Raw genomic sequence first — 19505 nt, 5'->3', positions numbered from 1 at the left:
ATTCCTGGAATTTTACCGGAATCGTGCTTATGCTTGGCAAACAATGCTTAATGTCTCTTCAAGACTTCTCTAACTGTTTTGTCCGTGGTAATGGTTTGTTGATCAAACCAGTACTCTCCCACTGAGCTAATCCTGTGTGCGTAGTTTCCTACTGTGAGCATGGCGGGGGCTCATTCTGCTCTAGCCATTTTCCACACACATTTATTTACGGGGTCAAAAGAAAGGTTGTGTGAGCTCATAAAATCTATTCCCAAGATGTGCTCTGCTGTCTGGGGTAAATCTACCAAAACGACTGAATGCTTAGTTTTAATGTTACCGATTTGGATATCCACAGGGGATATAATGTAATGTGTCCCTGCTGGAGGTGCCCTATAAAGCCACAAAGAGTGATGGTGTCTATAGTGGGCCATATATCTCGCTGGTACATCGTGGAGGAGGTTAACGTGGTTCCAAAGGATCTCTACGGGGTGTGCCCGGACTGTGCCTGCAACTACTGGTCTTCCGGACCTATCCCAAAGTGTGCCACAGTCCCAAGTTGGGGAGTCCGAACATCGTCAGTCGGTGCCATTTATGGCTAAATTATCTGCGCAGGCACTGACGCTGTGGATGGGTCTGGCATTGTTCCTAGGGGTGGCATTTGTGGGTTGATTCCGTTGCGTTTCAGGGGAGCTTGGCATTCTCGGGCATAATGTCCCTTCTGTCTGCAATTGTAGCATGCCTGCGCTTTAGGGTGCTGCGAGTTACCTCTGTCTTCATTTACCCATGCGGGGTCGTGGTGTGCCCTTACTGGATTCATGTTGGCGTCCACTCTTTCCTGCTGTGTCTTTTTCTGTGGGGACTGTTCCCAAGCTCTAGATAGTCGCTTCAGTACCCACACTTCATTGTGTGCCGGGTCTGAGGGGTCGTAATCCGAACATGCCTTTTGTCCTGCCTCTGTGGCGTGGGAGACTAGAATACGGGTCCATTTGGCCGTGTTGACGACAGATAAATGGGAGCGTGTTAAATCACCGAATACTGCGGTGAAGTGGATCCAGAGGCGTCCAGCAAATGCTGTTGGATGCTCTCCTTTTTTCTGTCTACACCGGTTGAGTCCTTCTCCTGGATCTCCTCTATTGTAGCCAATGGCATCTAAGATGACTGTTTTCATATCTTGGAGGCGACCTCCTCCTACATTTTGTGGGTCGGGAAGGGCTGAACTAACAGACAGGTAAAGGCTCATTACAGTGAGTTTTACTTCTTTTTGCTCGTCCAGACCGTACATGACGGTCTGTTGCCTAACTCGTTCGGAAAAAGTGGTGTGGGTCTGATGTGGGGTGAAAACTTTCAATTTTATCACAGGCATCTCTTAACTGGGTGATGGTTAGTGGGGTGGTGTACACAAAATTGGGTTGGTCTTCTGTTGTTACTCTATGCTGCTTGGTGATGGGATTCATAGGGTTGGGTGCTGCCTGTGTAGTCGGTGGTGCGGGTGCTTTCCTTTTCAGGGCCTGGGAGGCTCTATTCTGACTTTCTGTCTCGTTCACATATCGATGGAGCGTTTCATTAAGTTCCTGCCATTCGGGGCCATCTTCCTGATCTAACTGTGGGCCAAAGGTATCTCTGAACCCATTCTGAACTGAGTGATTGCAATCTTGCAATTTGCTGCCTGCACTTGGCATGATCCACCGAACTCTGCCTCTGTTCCGTGGTGGAACTGTTGAGTGCTCGTAGGGCTGCCTTTCAGTCCTCACATTGTTTTCTCAACTGTTCTGCTTGGTTTTCCGTTTCCTCTCTAACCAAAACCGCACGTTGCGTGTCCTGGTAGGCCTTATCGTATTGAATCTGAAAGCTACTTAGGTGAGCGAGACAAGATTGGTGTGCCCGTTTGACATCAGCAATCTCCTTGTCCTTCGCCGCTAGCTGCTCTCAGAGTTGCTCATTTACTCTCTCACACTCGCTAACATTTCCCTCTCTACTTCTCTCTTTCTCCTCAAGCGGTCTACAGAACGTCCTCATGACCTCCTCTGTGCCTCGCAATTGTGCCAAGCAGGACATGATTGCCAACGGCTTACGAACTCTACTCAAATTCTTCTTGTGGATCTTGGTCAGGTTGTCCCACCAAGTTTGTCCTCTGTTACAGGACCTATTTCCTCATTTGTACAAAACTTGGACCATAAGGGCCATCCTTTCCCCTTTAGGTACTTTCTAATCTCTTCTTCCCATATGGGACACCGTTCTCCTCTGTTGGTCGCTGCGACCTCTGGCTCTTGTGGATGCATAAGGTGTTCCATTGCCTTCATTGCCATCTCTACGATTATCTCTGTTTCTACCAGGAATTTGGGACAAGGGGGAATAAAGCGGTGGTGCAAACACGGGTACGGCTCAAGCTATTTTCCGGTTTACGCAACTACCGAAAGTTTCACACAACAAAATCTATCAAGGTTACCTTATATCCCTTGTTAGTACGTATGCAAATTACACACTTCCAAATCTTGGAAGTTTGATCGATGCTGGTCTTACGCTTGTAGTTTCTTTTACTTTTGTGGGTTCTCTCGGAGTAACAGTCACTTCTGGGTCAAGTCCCGTCAGATGTCGCCAATAACTGTTGCCTTTTTTTAACCTGCTATAAATATGGCAATCAATAAGGTTGCCCTTCTTTCTTTGGATATCGATATTATATTGCTCAGAGTTGCCAGGTATCAAACGATACCACCACAAGGTTCAACCGGATATCGATCAAAGAGCCAAACACCAATTAGTTAGTTCAAGATCACGGGTACTTTATTTATACACACAATTAATCATGCAACATAGACACTACTAGTTAAACTACACCTATCAACAATGACAACCTGTACTTAACTTCAGGCACCCGGCTTAGGTCAGAGGAACAGTGGCCTTTGGTCAAATCTGGATCTATTGCGTCTGGAGAAGTGACTGCTGCTCAGCTGGGCTCATCCGTCTGGTAGTGTGCGTTGAACTTGAACTTGCTTCTGGTGGTGCTGCAATTGGAGGTAGACGTTGCCGGAGCACCAGGTCCAAGAGAGATCGAATACATGGTGGTCTCTCCTTGGGGAGTTTCGCGCTCTTTTGTACTGTCCTTCGGTTTGGACCCCATGAATTGAGTTGTTCTTGATTGTTGTATTTGATTTGAGCCAATAAAGGGCCGGGTGTGTCCTAAGCGGTTATTGACCCTGTTGTTGATGCTTCCTGGGTACAGGGAATGGCGCTGAAATGTCTGGGATTGTATCGGTTGCTCAAGTATCAGTCTTTTGTCTTATGGAGATGGGCCATCAAAATGCTAATTGGTTGGGGATTTCGATGCTGTCTGGATTCTTCGCTCACAAATATACATTCATGCTCTTAGCCTGTCTAAATCTTACATTGTCCATTTTTCCCGTTATGCTTTGCGACCGTCCATTTTTCGTTTTGTAAGTGGCCATCCCAGATGGCTACAGATGGCCCTCACTCCCATTAGCTTTTCCAACATTCATACTACATTGTCGGCGGATTATGAACCCTCAGTCCCTTCTGACAGCTCTCCTATTCAGATATTCTGCCGCTTCTCCCGATTTATTAAATCATCCACCTTCTCTCGCAGCTCTTCTGGCTCTCAGCTACCAGGATAATCTCCGCCTCCAACGAGGCCAGCCAGTCCTTGTGGTCAGCCACTGACTCATCCATCTTTTGGAGCGACAGTTCCTGGGTCTTGAGCCTCTGTTCTACCCTCTCAATGGCTGCCCGATTCAGGTCAGCCACCTTGGCCAGATCCTCCAAGATTTCACACCTCTCCTGCTTGAATTTCGACATCAAAGGTTTCACCACGTTGGTAGTGCCGCCTCGCAGCCCACTGACATCTTAACTCCACTGGTCCGTTTAGTGCCCCTTAATCAACATGCTTCTTGTACAGTAACGTTTAAACATGCCCCATTATTGAAGACTTCTTGTCTCACACTGTTCCGCTCCTTTTCCTTTCTACATTTGCCCACATATATGGGTATTCAGGTCCGATTAATCCTGTCTTGCTTGGGAGCCACCAAGTGCTTATACCATGGCTACAACTGGAAGTACCCCCACCTGCAAATTCAAGCACTCATTTAATATTTTGCTCCTCAATCTTTGACCAACATGGATTACTTCATTCTTTCTTTTCTTTATTCTTTCATGGATGTGGATGTCACTGGCAAGGCCAGCATTTATTGCCCATCCTAGTCGTCCCACTTGCAAGGCCATTTCAGAGGGCAGTTAAGAGTCAACCACATTATTGTGGATCTATGCAGACGACACCAAATAAAGGCAACAATTTTCCTTCTACAAAGAACATTAGTGAACCAGATGTGATTTTGGGGCAATTGATGACAGTTGAATAATCATCATGGCTGAGACTGACTTTATATTCCATATTTATCAGTTGAATTTAAATTCCACCAGCTGCCACGATGGGATTTGAACCCCTGCCTCCAGACAATTAGCCTGGGTCTCTGGATTGTGAGTCCAGCAACATTATATGTCTTCACATTTAACCAGGTTGTTATTCAAGCCTGTTACTCCCTCCTTCGTATTTTGCAACATTTCCAAATTTCATGATCAACCTATTGTCCTCTCGCGCCGATGCCGCAGTCACCCTGCACAAAAGGTGCCTTGCCCTTCTTTGCATATAAGCCATTATCACCACCTGTCTGCCTGTTTTGTTTACAGAAGAAGAAAATGCACAATTTGATGAGAGGCAGAGACATAGGAATGAGCTTACCCTGTTGTGATGGGCAACTGACAGCCACCGGCAATGCTTGCTCACCTGGTCCACTGGGAAGTAGGCCTTGTTCCATGAAATTGCAGAATTTAGCAGTAAACCTTCTCCGTGTGTCTACATGGGTTTCCTCCAGGTGCTCTGGTTTCCTCCCGCAGTCCAAGATGTGCGGGTTAGGTGGATTTGCCATGCTAAATTGTTCCTTAGTGTCCAAAAGGTAAGTTGGGGTTATTGAGTTACAGGGAAAGGATGGAGGCATGAGATTCAGTAGGGTGCTCTTTCCAAGGGTCGGTGCAGACTCAATGGGTCAAATGGCCTCTTTCTGCACTCTTGTGATTCTATATAATGTGCAAATTTTTTGAAATGATGTCCCGGTAAAGAAAATGGCTTGCATTTCTGCACCTTTAACAATGATGGGCCACCCCAAATTTACAGCCAATGAAGTACCTTTGAAGTGCCCAATGTAGGAAATGTACATTAAAGACCCAAGTCACAGATATTATTATTTTTTTAAAATTTAGAGTACCCAATTAATTTTTTCCAATTAAGGGGCAATTTAGCATGGCCAATCCACCAACCTTGGGTTGCGGGGCGAAACCCACGCAGACACAGGGAGAATGTGCAAACTCCACATGAACAGTGACCCAGAGCTGGGATCGAACCCAGGTCCTCGGCACCATGAGGCAGCAGCACTAACCACTGCTGCCCGTCACAGATATTAATTGAGGAGCACAGTGAAAGACACAATTACATCCTTCTTGGCTACAAGATTCAGTGATACATATGTAGATCATCACACACAGTACCAAAAATAACATTAAAAAATCTGAATTTTTCATTATATCTGTTGCTGCCTCTCAACTCATGAATCCATAGAATCCCTGCAGTGCAAGAGAAAGCCATTCAGTCCATCGAGTCTGCATTAACCCTCCGAAAGAGCACGCCCATGCCACCCCCTTCGGATAACCCTGAAAACTAACCTGCACATCTTTGGACACTAAGAGCATATGGGGGTACAGCTCAGTGGTAGAGCATTTGACTGCAGATCTTTGGACACTAAGGGGAAATGTTATCATTGCCAATCTGGAGCACCCGGAGGAAACCCATACAGACATGGGAACAAATTCAACACAGTGACCCAAGGCTGGAATTGAACCCAACCCCTGGCGCTGTGAGGCAGCAGGGCTAACCACTGTGCCGCAGCAATTGTTTTCGACACTATGAATCCGAATGGACCACAGGAGGAATGACATTAATTGCATTTCATTCATTGAAACATTAACTTGGTCACAACACTTGTATAGATTCCGAAAACCGACAGTTAATTGGTTAACAGAAAATGGCGAGGTTTCCTCAAGTTGCCGTGGAAGTGGCTAAACCAATTCTTCTGGTAATTAAACATCTCGGATATTTGGTTTGAAAATTAAACGTTAATTGTAAGAATGCAGCCGTGGGAACGCAATGGGAGGGCTCAGCGACAAGGTCAACTGGGGACAGGCAACATCGTGATACGAAGAACTCGATACATCTGGAGAACCTTCAACGAAGCGGGAATCCGGACATCTTCCGAACCTTACAGCAATTTTATTATTTTAAATAAGGGTCACTTTCTGGGAAAATCAAGGACGTGTTTCTTAGTTCTTGGGAGGGTCCAGTCCTGAGGAATGAGCTGGTTCGCTTTCAGCCTTGGGCAGGATGTTTTTGCAAGTGTGTCAAATCGGTCGCAGGTTTCTCACACAGAAACCTTTGAAAACGAAGTACTGTGCAGAACACGCCCCGCGTACCAAAAAAATCCTTCGCGATTAATATCAAGATAGCAAGATTAAAATCAATAGCAAGGTTAATATTGATCAGATTCGTACTCGCATATTCATTTCAGAATGCTAACTCCTTTGTTTAATTGTGTACTTCATCATTAGATAATATTTAATTTGAATTTGGTAAAATTGCACATCAGATTATTTTTAATTGGGATGTTTGGTTTAAATAAACTTTCTGAAAAGATTGGGACTGACGGCAGAACCCCCAATCAAGACAATAAATTAAATACAAAGCACCCGCGAATTTCAATGAAAATAGTTCCTCTTGCAAATTTGAAGTTTTATTAACATGAATGAATTTTGGTTTATAACATGAATGAATTTTGGTTTATAATCAAGAGAATTGTTTATCACGGGGTGTGTAGCTTTCCTGTAAAATGAAAATCTACCAGTATCGCCTTAACTTAACTGATATACACTGTACATGCATTTTTTAACACAACAATGTGTTTAACTTTGGGATCATTGAAAGCCAAATTGGGAAAAAAACTATAAATTTGCAATGATTTAAAACGGCAGGGAAATTATGCAGGCTCTTATTTTTCTCACAATTGACAGTAATAGGTCTGAAGCGGTTTATAATGAATACTTGTACCGAGTTTTAGTTGAGCCACCTGCTTTAGCCATGTAAATGTTACAATCCTCATCTCCGCTGTTTCTTTATTGGCCCTGCAGTTCAAATTGGGAGAGGTGCCTTTATTTCCCAGCCCCTTGCCCTCCCTTGCTGCTCTCTGCTGCATAGTCTGGTAGTTACGTCTGAGGTGGCAATTCAAAGAGCTATATTCGTCGATAAAATGTGCTTTGCGTTACATACGAGGGGGAAGGCAGTCAGGAAGTAGGGGGTTAAGGTCAGAGTCAGCTCTCAGCTGAGCAAATGCACTTGGCACTGCGTTGAGCTGCTGGGAGAGAGTCGCTGTGAATGACACGACCTCAGGTTCAGGGAAATTCCCTTCTACTCTGCACGGACAAACACACGATTGAGGGCTGGCGTTACGGTGTAATTTAATAATCCACCAGATTTAATTTCACCGAATGCCATCAATATGCATTACACGGCGCCAACTGTACACATGCACACACACAGCTGTCAGTATAGGCAGTGCATCAACAACAAAAAATAGAAATGTCAACATGGGAGAATAAAGGCTGCAGAATTGGAGGGAAACACACGTACTGTTAAAGTACGTGTCTGTGATATTAACCATCTGGTTAATGTTCTCCATATGTTCTGAATGGATTATGCCTCAGATTATTGTCAGAGGATAATTGTCATGGGTTGGGGGTGTCCTGAATTGAGATGACAGCACTCACCCACACATGGCTGCAGATGTGCATTGGGGGGGCGGGGGGCACTGGTGGAGAATGTTGAGTTGTTGCTGCTGCTGCAGGGGAACTATTTGCTGTGGTGGGGGAAGCGCGTGGGGGCTGGCGGACGGAGCGAGTGGCGGTTTCGCAGGCTGTTGGCGGAGGGATACGGGCTGTGTGTGGTTTGTGGCGGCTGGAGCTCGAGCGGCGTCAGCACGGAGCCGGTCAGTGGCTTTCTGGCTGAATAAAACCCCCTCAGCTCAGCTCTCCCCTCCCACCATGTCAGTTCGGTGAGGTGTGTTTTTTTTTAGTTTGGTGAGGTTGAAGCTGGGCGGGAGGGGGAGTGAGTTGTGTGTGTGTGGAGGCGATGGCGCCGGGTCCTCGGATGGAGCTGGTCGGTAAACGGTTTATGTGTGTGGGTGACAGCGGCCGGGAGCTGGACGTGTCGAGAATCCATGAATGGCAATGGCGAGCCGGGGTGATCAGAGCCGTCTCCTACAGAGAGTCCTCCAACAGAGAGTTGTCGGTGAGTGTCTGAGTCCCACCATTGCCCCGCTCCTCCCACCGACCCACAGCCGCTCTCTGCCTGTCTGTAACTGCCTGTCCATTTGTCTGTGTGGCTCTGTCTGTCTGGGTCAGTCTGTGAGTGTCTGTATTTCTTTCTCTTCATGTTTATGTTTGTCTGCCTGTCTTATCTGCTCGAGTCTGAGGGGTTCTCTGCCTGCCTGTCTATGGGGGTGGGTCTCTGTCTTTGTGTCCATGTGTGTGTCCGTCTGTCTGCCTGACCATATGTATGGGGGGGTCTGTGTGTATGTGTTCGTCTGCTTGTCTGTCTGTGTGTCTGTATCTGTGCTTGTCAGCCTACGTCTATGTGTGTATTGTGGACCTCAGTTTTGCAGCTGCCTTGAGATTCTCTCCAAACACTTAGTTTCCTGTCTATGTGTTTTTGTTAAGTGCCAAGTCCTGGTTTGGAATGAACAGTGATTTACTCTTATTATTTGCAATTAAAATTAAATCATTGTGTTAAATCAGACTGGCATTAGTATCCCCCACCCCTAGTTACTGGAAGAAACTGAGATTATTTAAATACAGGAATACTCATTTGTTATGTTGTGGTCCTCAAGAGATTGAGAACAAATGCCGTCAGGTTAGAAGTACATGTAGTAATTACACTGCGAGCGTGGCATGATCCTAGTGTTTTGTAATACTCATGCTTGCATATGTTTGGCATCGCGACAGTGGTGTTATCCGAGAATAAATAACATGGCATTTGTCCTGGAGCTATTTCGAGGACTGCTCCTTCTGGTGATTATGTTGCTGCTGGTTTGGCGCACACATGACTGCTCCCCCACCCCCCACTCCTCCACAAAATATTCATGGCTGCAGGGAAGTATCCAGATGCTAGTTTTTTTTTGGTCCGGTAAATAATTCAGAAGCCATATTTTCCAAGATTCTGCAGAAAAAATGCAAATGTCCATATTTTGTTCAACAAATGTTGTCAAAATGTGGGAGAAAAATGACCAATATAGCCAAAATAACTGTTTCATGGGACCACAATCAAATTTGTTAACACATTACACTAAAAACACTTTTTAAAATCAAGACAATGTGTTCTATTTATAAGTAATTTTTCAAAAGTAGCATACATGTCCGTAGTTCTTGGTGTCAACAATTTAAACTTCAATGTACAATAGACCTGCTAGACACTACATTACAGTTTAAGTATTCACAAGTCTCTAAAAATATGGACAGTATGGAAGATGCCATTGTTATTTTTCTTGTCATCAACTGTTGACATTGTATACATAATTACTGATGAACTATTGCTCTGATAGGTGCAGTTCTCTCTAATTGGGTGACTGAAATGAAAAGGGAAAACAAAATCTTTATAGCAAAAAATATAGTCAGTGTGGACTCCAAAAGGTTGACAAGGTAATGGAAAGAGCAGACAGTAATTTACTAATACAGTAAATGTCATGTATTTGGATTTTCAGAAAAGTCTTTTTGGAAGGTACCACAAGGTAGGATTGTGAAAAAGTCAGCGACAAATAGCTGCATAGATAGCAAATTGGTTAAAAAAAGGGTGGGGTGAATTCAGATTGAACAAAGGTGAAAACAAGTCTCCCTCAAATTTTTGTGCTTGGACCATTGTTCATAATTCATTTTTAGACTTAGGAATAAATAACTGGTTGATATCAAAATCTGCCAATGATACCAAATGTGGGAGCATAGCTATCACAGAAAAAAATGATGTGGCGATGCCGGCGTTGGACTGGGGTGAGCATCAGGTTAAAGTTCAACAGGTTTGTTTCAAATCGCTAGCTTTTGGAGCACTGCTCCATTCACCTGAGGAAGGAGCAGTGCTCCAAAAGCTAGTGATTTGAAACAAACCTGTTGAACTTTAACCTGGTGTTGTGAGACTTCTTACAGAAAAATGCACAGTGACACAGTTGTAGCACTGCTGCTTCACAGTGCCAGGGACCCCGGTTCAGTTCCGGCCTTGGATGTCTGTCTGTCTGTGTGGAGTTTGTACGTTCTCCCTTTGTCTACATGGGTTTCCTCCGGGTGCTCCGGTTTCCTCCCACAGTCCAAAGACGTGCGGGTTAAGTGGATTGCTCTGATAAATTGCACATTGTGTCCAAAGGTTAGGTCGGGTTATGGGGTTAGGATGGGGGAGTGGGCCTAGTTAGGGTGCTCTTTCAGAGGGTCGGTGTAGACTCGATGGGCCAAATGGCCTCCTTCTGCACTGAAGGGTTTCTATGATGATACAAAAAGATATTGAAATTTAAGATGGGATAGTTAAGTAGCAAATTAACTTTTTCCACTTAAGTGTGAGATGATTGACTTTAGTGGAAAAAATAGAAGCATCACCAATATCTTTAGAATAAGAAACTGAGTGGAGTAAAAAGCAAAGCAATCTCGGAATAGAGATGGACAAATAATTAAAATCAGTATTAAAATTCATGTGCAAGCAAAGTACAGATGTATTTGTATAGAATTCAGAAGTGTTGAGATTCTGTTAAATTTGTACAGGACTCTGGTTTGGTCCCACTAGTGGTACCGTGTACAATCCTGGTGTCCATACTGGAAAAACACTGTACAAATTGTAAAGAAAAGTACACTCAAAGATGATACAAGTGGCGCAGTGGTTAGTACTGCTGCCTCATGGTGCCGAGGACCCATATCTAAGGAAGGATGTGCTGGCCTCGGAAGGGTCCTGAGGAAGTTCACAAGAATGATCCCTGGAATGAAGAGCTTGTCAGAGGAGGAATGGTTGAGGACTCTGGGTCTGTACTCGTTGGAGTTTCGAAGGATGAGGTGGGATCTTATTGAAACTTACAGAATACGTACTACGGGGTCGGGATAGTGTGGATGTGGAGAGGATGTTTCCACTTGTAGGAAAAACTGGAACCAGAGGACACAATCTCAGATGAAAGGGATGATCCTTTAAAATAGAGATGAGGAATTTCCTCAGCCAGAGGGTGGTGAATCAGTGGAACTCATTGCTGCAGAAGGAGGCCAATTCACTCTGTGTCTTGAAGGCAGAGATAGATAGGTTCTTGATTGATATAGGGTTATGGGGGAAAGGGGATGAGAAAAATATTAGCCACGATTGAATGACGGAGCAGAATCAATGGGCCGAGTGTCCTAATTCTGCTTCTATGTCTTATGGATTCGATCCCAGCCCTGGGTCACTCTTCGCCTGGAGTTTGCACATTCTCTCCGTGTCTGCGTGGGTCTCACCCTCACAACCCAAAGATCTGCAGTAGGTGGATTGGCCATGCTAAATTGCCCCTTAATTGGAAAAAAACTAATTGGGTACTCTAAATTTAAACAAAAAAGAGGATACAACTGAGATACGTTAGCTTTTGGGAAAGATTGAACAGTTTTTTTTAAGGAGACCTGATCAAGGTCTCCAAAATTTAAAGTAGGTTGGATTGGCAAATGAGAAGAGTATGTGCGTGAATTTTAAAAGCAGGAGCTTATAAATATAAGATTGTTATTAAAAACTCCAATAGGGATAAGAGGAGTAATTCCTTTACTCAAAAGGTTAGGGCGTGGAACTTGCTATCACAGGAATTGGTTAAGCAAATAACTTGGATTCTAATTGACTAGTATTACATGCAGGGAAAGGGAATATAAAAAAATGAGTTTGAGAGATGAAGCAGATGGAATGAGAGGTGACACGTGTGAAGTATAAACACTGGCACAAAGGAGTTGGGGCCAATGGCCTACATGTAATGTAAGCTGCATTCAATAATAAATAAAAGAATCAAATGCTTATTGAGTGGTCTATTGTAAGCATTTCAAATTATGAATTGTGCTCGTATTGTGGTATAAAAATCACCTCCTGGTCTTCCTGTTTCTGGTGGTGGTTAAGCATCGTTTTGCAAGAACATCTGAAATTCTGTCCTAATTTGGCAGGTGGTGAGGCTTTATAAAATTTAAATAGAGATGGCACATTACAAGGGAATGCTTTTAACGTTAATTGCAATAAATGTGAAAAATCTGTGGTTAGGATAAGAGCTGTGACTGAAATTAGAAGCTGTTTCTATTAGTTGCTAATTCAGCTGCATGTGTATGCACCTTATGAAATAAGTTGCATTATACAATCTTCTGAACATGTTCGTTTTGAGTGAATTCTGAAAAGTAGGTATGTCAGACAGCTGATGAATTTGGTAAGTTTTTATTTGCATTTTTTTAATGGGCTATAGTGTGCTTATAAATTTATAAAAATGCAAAAGGTAATTGTGTCGTAATCTTAAATGGCTCAGGATCACATGGCTGCCAATGTAGACGTGGCAGTGATCATGATTCTTGTGGTGTTCCAGTTTTCTCACCGCTTTTCCGATTTAATTCTAAAACAGATTCTTTCTGTTTCGCCAGCATCTCTCAGATCAGCCTCCAGGACCTGACAGTTTTCAGCTCAGGGTGTTCATTACAGATATGCTGATCCTAATTGTTGAAAGTTGTCTGGTTTGAAGAATTGACCTGTGGATTGAAAACAATGCAATTGTCATTCCATTGTTTAGCAGAGAGTCAGCATGGGTTTGAGATGGGTAGGTTATGTATGATTAATGTTGGTGAATTGTTTTACAAGGTCACAAGCATGGTTTAGAGAGAAGTGTCGAAGGACACTGTTCATATGGGCTTTCAGAGAAGAATTGTTAGCAGAAGGAAAATACTAACTTGCAATATTCGTACCGCAGGGGCTGGGTTCAATTCCAGCCTTGGGTGACGTTTCTGCGTCGGTTTCCTTTGAGTGCTCTGGTTTCCTCCCACAGTCCAAAGATGTGCAGTTTAGGTTGATTGGCCATGTTAAATTAGCCCTTAGTGCCCAAAACGTGAGATGGGGTAACTTGGTTATGGGGATAGGGTGCTCTTTCCAAGGGCTGGTGGAGATTCTGACTGAATAGCCTCGTTCTGCACTGTAGGGATTCTACGATTATGTGTTTGCAGGGGAGAAAAGACAACAAGTTAGCTCAGAATTGGAGCAAGGATAGGACAGAATCTGAGGGTTTAAGAGCATGCAGGCAGAAAATGGGGATGGCTTTCTCAAATTTGAAAATCTGAAATTAAAATCATACTTTGCCGAGGTAACTGTGAGAAAGAATTTGGAGACATAGTACTGAGCAACAAGAGGATGGCTCAAAAGCTATAATAATAATAATCTTTATTGTCACAAGTAGGTTTACATTGACACTGCAATTAAGTTACTGTGAAAAGCCCCTAGTTGCCACATTCCAGCGCCTGTCTGGGTACACGGAGAGAGAATTCAGAATGTCCAAATCACCTAACAAGCATGTCTTTCGGAGCACCTGGAGGAAACCCACGCAGACAGGGAGAAGATACAACTCTGCACAGACAGTGACCCAAACCTGGAATCGAACCTGGGACCCTGGTGCTGTAAGCTACAGTGCTAACCACTGAGCTACCGTGCCGCCATAAAACGAATCACATCGCTAGGTGCGGACAGAAACACAAACCTGTACCAACATGAGAAGGAATTAAAAATGTTACATCCTAGTGGAACAGCCAGAAGTGACAAGTGCACACCTGATGCAAGACTTTGAATATGTTTGACAGATATTTCATGCACTTAATGAACAAGTTCTTTTGGTTCATTTGAAATTATGTGTGACTGCAGAAATTACGGTTTGGGACGATGCAGTGTTTTGAACAATGTGTATTATACAGTAGCTTAACAGTGCTGTAATTTAGCAACAAATGAATACTTCAGGTTTCCATATAGTATCTGACAATTGCAAAAAATTTTTTACCTATCCTGCGGTGAAGAAGGATAGTTGCTGCTCGGCCCTCTCGGTGTTGAACCATCTGAAGAAACCTTGTACAGGTGTGGAAACTGAAAACTGTAAATGCGCTGAAAGGCATCCCTTTCTTTCCTCTGCATTGCCATCTATGTGTCTCTGCATTTTTCTACTTTCTGTGTTGATGGCAGAGTGTCTGGTTAGGTGCAGTTCTTTGGGCACATGAATCTCTCCAGTACTTTGTCCAGATGGCCAAAATTGTGAAGGTTATCTGGTATGTTGTGTGCAACATCTGAACTTGATCCAGACATAACTGTAACACATAACATAATATAACATGCTGTAATGATTCTATTTGATTCTACAACCTTATGTGAACTTCACAATAAAAAAACAGTGATCAATAATAGGAATATCTTTCAATAATAGGAATGTTTTTCTTTCCTTTCCACTCTTCTTTTCTGTAATACTTTGCTTTTTTTTCTCTGCTCTCCCTTTTTGTTTTTATGTCACTTTATGTATCAGACTGTCTGGTTTTGTACTTTTTGTTTTCTCTCACCTGTCATTTTGTCATTCTTTCTGAATTAGTCCTTTCATTTTAAAAAAAATCTTCTCTTTCTGCTTTTTCTAACCTTTCCAGCTTTATCTCTCTCTCTCTCTCTCTCTCTCTTTCTAGCTACCTTTCTCTGCTTGTCCCATCATATGTATCCCATCCTCTTGGTCTTTTCTCTCTTTCTTCACTCCATGCTCTCTCATTCATTTTGTCCCACTTGCTTTTCTGCTATCCTTCAATTTCCCCTGCTGCCATTTCCAATCCCATGTCTTTCTATTATCATCTGTCTTCAATCCTTTCTCTGCCTGTTTTTTGTCATTTTTCCTGATTCTCTGTGGTTTATCTTTCATTCCAACTTTCTTTGTTTCTCATGCTCTTTCATTCATATTCATTTAAATGATTTCCTGTTTGCCAGTTCTCCGGTGAGTGGTTTGTTCTGGTGAATTGACCTGTCTTGGACTTTTGATCTCTTTCCTTCTATTGCATTTGCACATAGTACTCATTCTCACTTGCTCTTGTGCACACTTGTATGCTCTCATTGTTCTATTTCTTGCCCAAGGACACTGAGACCAGTTCTGTTACCTTGAGTTCCACTTTATCTTAAATCAGCAAACTTTGCACGCACAAGAATTCAAATTTAGGATTTTGCGAGCCATTTTACCGAACAACTGAGTTCGTCTTTGAGTGTCTGACTGTCAGTTTTCTATGTTTATATAATGCTTTTTCTGTAGATCAGAAGAGAAATACATTGCTGTTAACTCTACATGTTAAAGGAAACCAATTTAATAAATTTGAGTCTTAAAGGCATTTTAACAATTTATAGGGCTTTTTATAGCGACTGCACATGTGCAGGTTTTGCATTTAACAAAGCATAAAAAGTTCCTCCATATAATTACTCTTGTATTGAAATTAATATTCAGTTGGCCTGGAAAAATCTAAGATTTTTAAAGAAGTAATCTACCATTTTGTTAGTTGTCAATTTACGACTGGACATTGACAATTCTCAGTCCCTTCAGCATGTTCTGTTCATTTTTATGTAACAAGGTGATAACCAGTCAATCAATCATTTTTTAACATTATTTCATTCATCATCTGCCCATTTATTTGGTTAACTGATGAGCAACAGTTTCCTTTTTTCCTATCTACTCACTTGACCAATAAGAGATCGCAACTTCAACATTGGTGCATTTATCCACATTACTAATTGTAAAAGAATAGTACCCATTACCCAGCACCTACTCTGGTTTGCATCTGTCTTAAATCGGAGGCTCTAAGAATTTGTGCTTTATTTATGGGAAGAATATCCTATTGGGGCTTTCTTAAAGTAATCTGAAAGTGGTGCATCAAGTATTATCATGCTGCTTTTTCAGAAGTGAGGAAAGTGGATTTTCATGACTATGAATCACCTTTCTGTTTTGCACTTCCTTCTAAAGTGCCATCTGTATGTACATGGCGTAGATGGTATTCTCATCATGGTGCTAATATAGACTAATATTACACAGTTAAGTACTTATTCCATCAAAGGATATTCTTTGTTATGGGGCATGCTCTGGGAATGGGAGCTGCTAGTTTATCAAATATTCCAGTTAACTGAGAAGCAAGGTGAGTCCCCCGTTTTCTTTCAGTGAGAGAGCTTCCAGACTGGCAATTACTGGTGAGTTTGACATCTCCAATCAAAAACAGACAGACCTAACCGACCCGACCCTAGACTTCTGGTTAAGAGAGAATTTTGGTTGGTTGAGTGCCAGGTAACAGAAATTTTACAGTTGGTTTCTTTTTATTGGTGAACTGGCAAACTAATCTTTATTGTTGGGAAAGCAACCTTCTGACAGTTCTGTCATAGTTCAAATTTAATGGCATAGGATGGCATAGTGGCTAGCACTGCTGCCTCACAGTGCCAGGGACTCTAGTTTGATTTCCACCTCGCATGACTGTTGAGTGGAGTTTGCACTTTCTCCCCGTGTCTGCATGGGTTTCATCCGGGTGCTCCTGTTTCCTCCCAAAGTCCAAACATGTGCAGGTTAGATGGATTGGCCATGCTAAATTGCCCCGAGGTGGGGTTACAGGAGTAGGGTGGAGGATTGGGCCTAGTTAGGGTGCTAACTAACTTGACTTAGTTAGTGCAGACTCAATGTGACGAATGGCCTCCTTCTGCACTGTAGGGATTCTATGAATTTCTCTTCCATTAATAGACCAAAAAAGCATGACTTTGAAGCTAGGACTGAAGAAAAGTTCTTGCTTCTTAAGCATTCAAAGCATTCATAATTATTTAAATTTGTCAGTTTGATTTGGTGCATATCAAATTTGTAAATAAAAGTAGGTTTCTCTGGGGGAATAGAATATATAAGCCTTGCTGCTTTCATTTTTTGCTAGTTGTTGAATTACAACTGCGATACTGTTCCTTTAAGTGTTCTGCACAAAACCAAGACAAGGTTAGATTGATTCTAGAAATTCACCAGATCCCCAGACTTCATGTCTGCACCCACTGATTGTACTTCAATACTGGAAAGTCTTGGTTAAGTGAAAACAGCTGGATTGTATTTGTGTTCAGTGCAGAGTGGTGTATAATTGCATGCTTTTGCAGGTAAAATAAATTCTTCAGGAGTCTGAAATGTGAATCCTGTGGGACAAAAAGGAAAGTATTATCTATTTAAATCTGGGATAGTTTCTGCTATCAGGCATATTAAGCTAACATGGTGGCCCAGACTTGGAAATTGTCGACTTAAAAGAAGGAATTTATTATGTCTTTCCTGTTTTCAGACATCCCATCGTGCTTCACGGTCTTTCTGAAATGTAGTCACAGCTGTAATGTAGGGAAACACAGCAATCAATTTGCACACAGTAAAGCCCCACAAAAAGTAGAGATTAATGAGCAGGTAATCTGTTTGATTGGTGTTTGGAAGTGGTGATGTCCAGAAGAATATCCTCCCTAGTCTTTGAGAAGTGCCATTGGACCTTTTATCTGAGAAGATTGAAGAGACCTTGAGATACAGTGTCTCAGCAGAAAGATGGCATCTCCATCAGTACTATTGGGACAGAAGTTGAGATGTTTACCGATAATTGCTCAGTGTTCAGGACCTTCGCATCGCCTCAGACGGTGAAGCAGCCTAAGCCCGCATGCAAGATTTTGGATTTGTCAAATGAGTCGCTGAAGTAAAATTTCAGGAACGTCTGATTTTGAAGCGTATGTGCCACAAACAGTCAACAATTTCACCTGGTGATCTAGATTGGATTATGTTTACACATTTGAAATTATGTTTACTTATTGCGCAGTGAGAAGTTTCAGATTTTGTTTAAAATAGAACAAAATAATTCCAAATACTTAAATGCACCACATTTAATCTGGGAATATGTTGAAATTATTTGGACATTTGTAAATTAAGGTAATGTCGCCATAGTCGCAGATGACCATAGACTGCTTTCCCCTTTGAGGGGGAGATCTGACGGGTCGTGATTTAACCTGAGGATCACGCCACTTCAGGCGAGGGACAAGGTTGAGAAGGTGAGCATTCATAAATAACCTCAGCTGGTACAGGAATTGAACCCGCACTGCTGACCATCTGCATCACAAACCAGCTGTTTAGCCAACTGAGCTAAACAGGCCCCCCTCAAGGTGGTAGTGCATAACTGTTATCACCCTTCAGCAGGCCAACAGATCAGCAACCTCTGAGTCCCTGGGGGAGGGGAGGGGAGAGGGGGAGGGGAGAGGGGGGGGGGGGCACCCCCTCCTTTTTCCTCGGACTGCTGGGACACAAAAACCCCGGCCTGGGTGTGGGACGGGGTGCGGGAGACCCTTTGGGGAATAGGACATTTAAATACTAAGGAGAATAAATTGTAACTTTTTTACAGTCATCACCTCTTGAGTGGTTGCTTGCCTGAGACTTTTCAGTAACCTTCTTGAATCTCTGTGGTTGATATGGTATAGGCACACTTATATTGCTTATGAGGAGAGTGTTCCAGGATTTTGAACCCGGCGATGGTAAAGGAACATTGATGTAGTTCCAAATTCTAACAGTATGATGCTTGGAGGGGAAAACACAAATGGCAGTGTTCCTCTTGCTCTCCTAGGTGGTAGAGATGACGGTTTGGAAGGTGCTGTTGAAGGAACTGTGGTGATTTGCAGCGTTGCATCTTTTAAATGGTACATCATGTTGCTGGTGGCGTGGCAGGGAAGTTTAAGGGGGAGAATGGCTGCTTAGTCCTGGATGAGTGTTGTTGGAAGTGTACTCATCCAGTCAATTAGAATATGTTCCATCACTGTCCTGACTTGTGCCTTGAGGTGGTGGACAGGTAAGATGGTGGATGGGTTATGGGGAGTCAGGAGGTGAGTTTCTGATCAATGATAATCCCCAGTATGCTGATGGTATAAGTTTCAGTGATGTAATGTCAAGAGAAGGTGTAATGTCAAGAGAAGGTGTTTAAACTTTCCTTTATTGGAGATGATAAAAACACAAGAACTAGGAGCAGGAGAAGACCATCTGGCCTTTCGAGCCTGCTCCACCATTCAATGAGATCATGGCTGATTTTTTCTGGACTCTGTGGAGAATATGGTATTCTTTCCCGCCCGAATACCATAACCCTTTATTCCTTTATTCTTCAAAAATCTATCTTCATCAAACGTTTAATGAAGGAGCCTCAACTGCTTCACTGGGCAGGGAATTCCATAGATTCACAACCCTTTGGGTGAAGAAGTTCCTCCTATGCTCAGTCCTAAATATACTTCCCCTTATTTTGAGGCTATGCCCCCTAGTTCTGCTTTCACCTGCCAGTGGAAACAACCTTCTTGATTCTATCCTATCTATTCTCTTCATAATTTTATATGTTTCTATTAG

The 19505-nt window shown here is 42.9% G+C and overlaps 1 protein-coding gene across 1 annotated transcript in view; it reads left to right on the top strand.

Annotated features, from left to right (window-relative positions):
- Positions 1 to 8034: 8034 nt before the first annotated feature.
- jmjd1cb (jumonji domain containing 1Cb) overlaps positions 8035 to 19505 on the top strand; it is a 499252-nt gene continuing 487781 nt past the window's right edge. The window contains 1 exon segment of the mRNA XM_038773498.1: positions 8035 to 8377. Coding sequence (XP_038629426.1) covers positions 8219 to 8377 — 159 coding nt within the window. The 5' untranslated portion in view covers positions 8035 to 8218.

Source organism: Scyliorhinus canicula, chromosome 16 (genome assembly GCF_902713615.1).
Source record: "Scyliorhinus canicula chromosome 16, sScyCan1.1, whole genome shotgun sequence".
NCBI classification, from domain to species: domain Eukaryota; kingdom Metazoa; phylum Chordata; class Chondrichthyes; order Carcharhiniformes; family Scyliorhinidae; genus Scyliorhinus; species Scyliorhinus canicula.
This window is presented reverse-complemented; position numbering and strand designations above follow the sequence as displayed.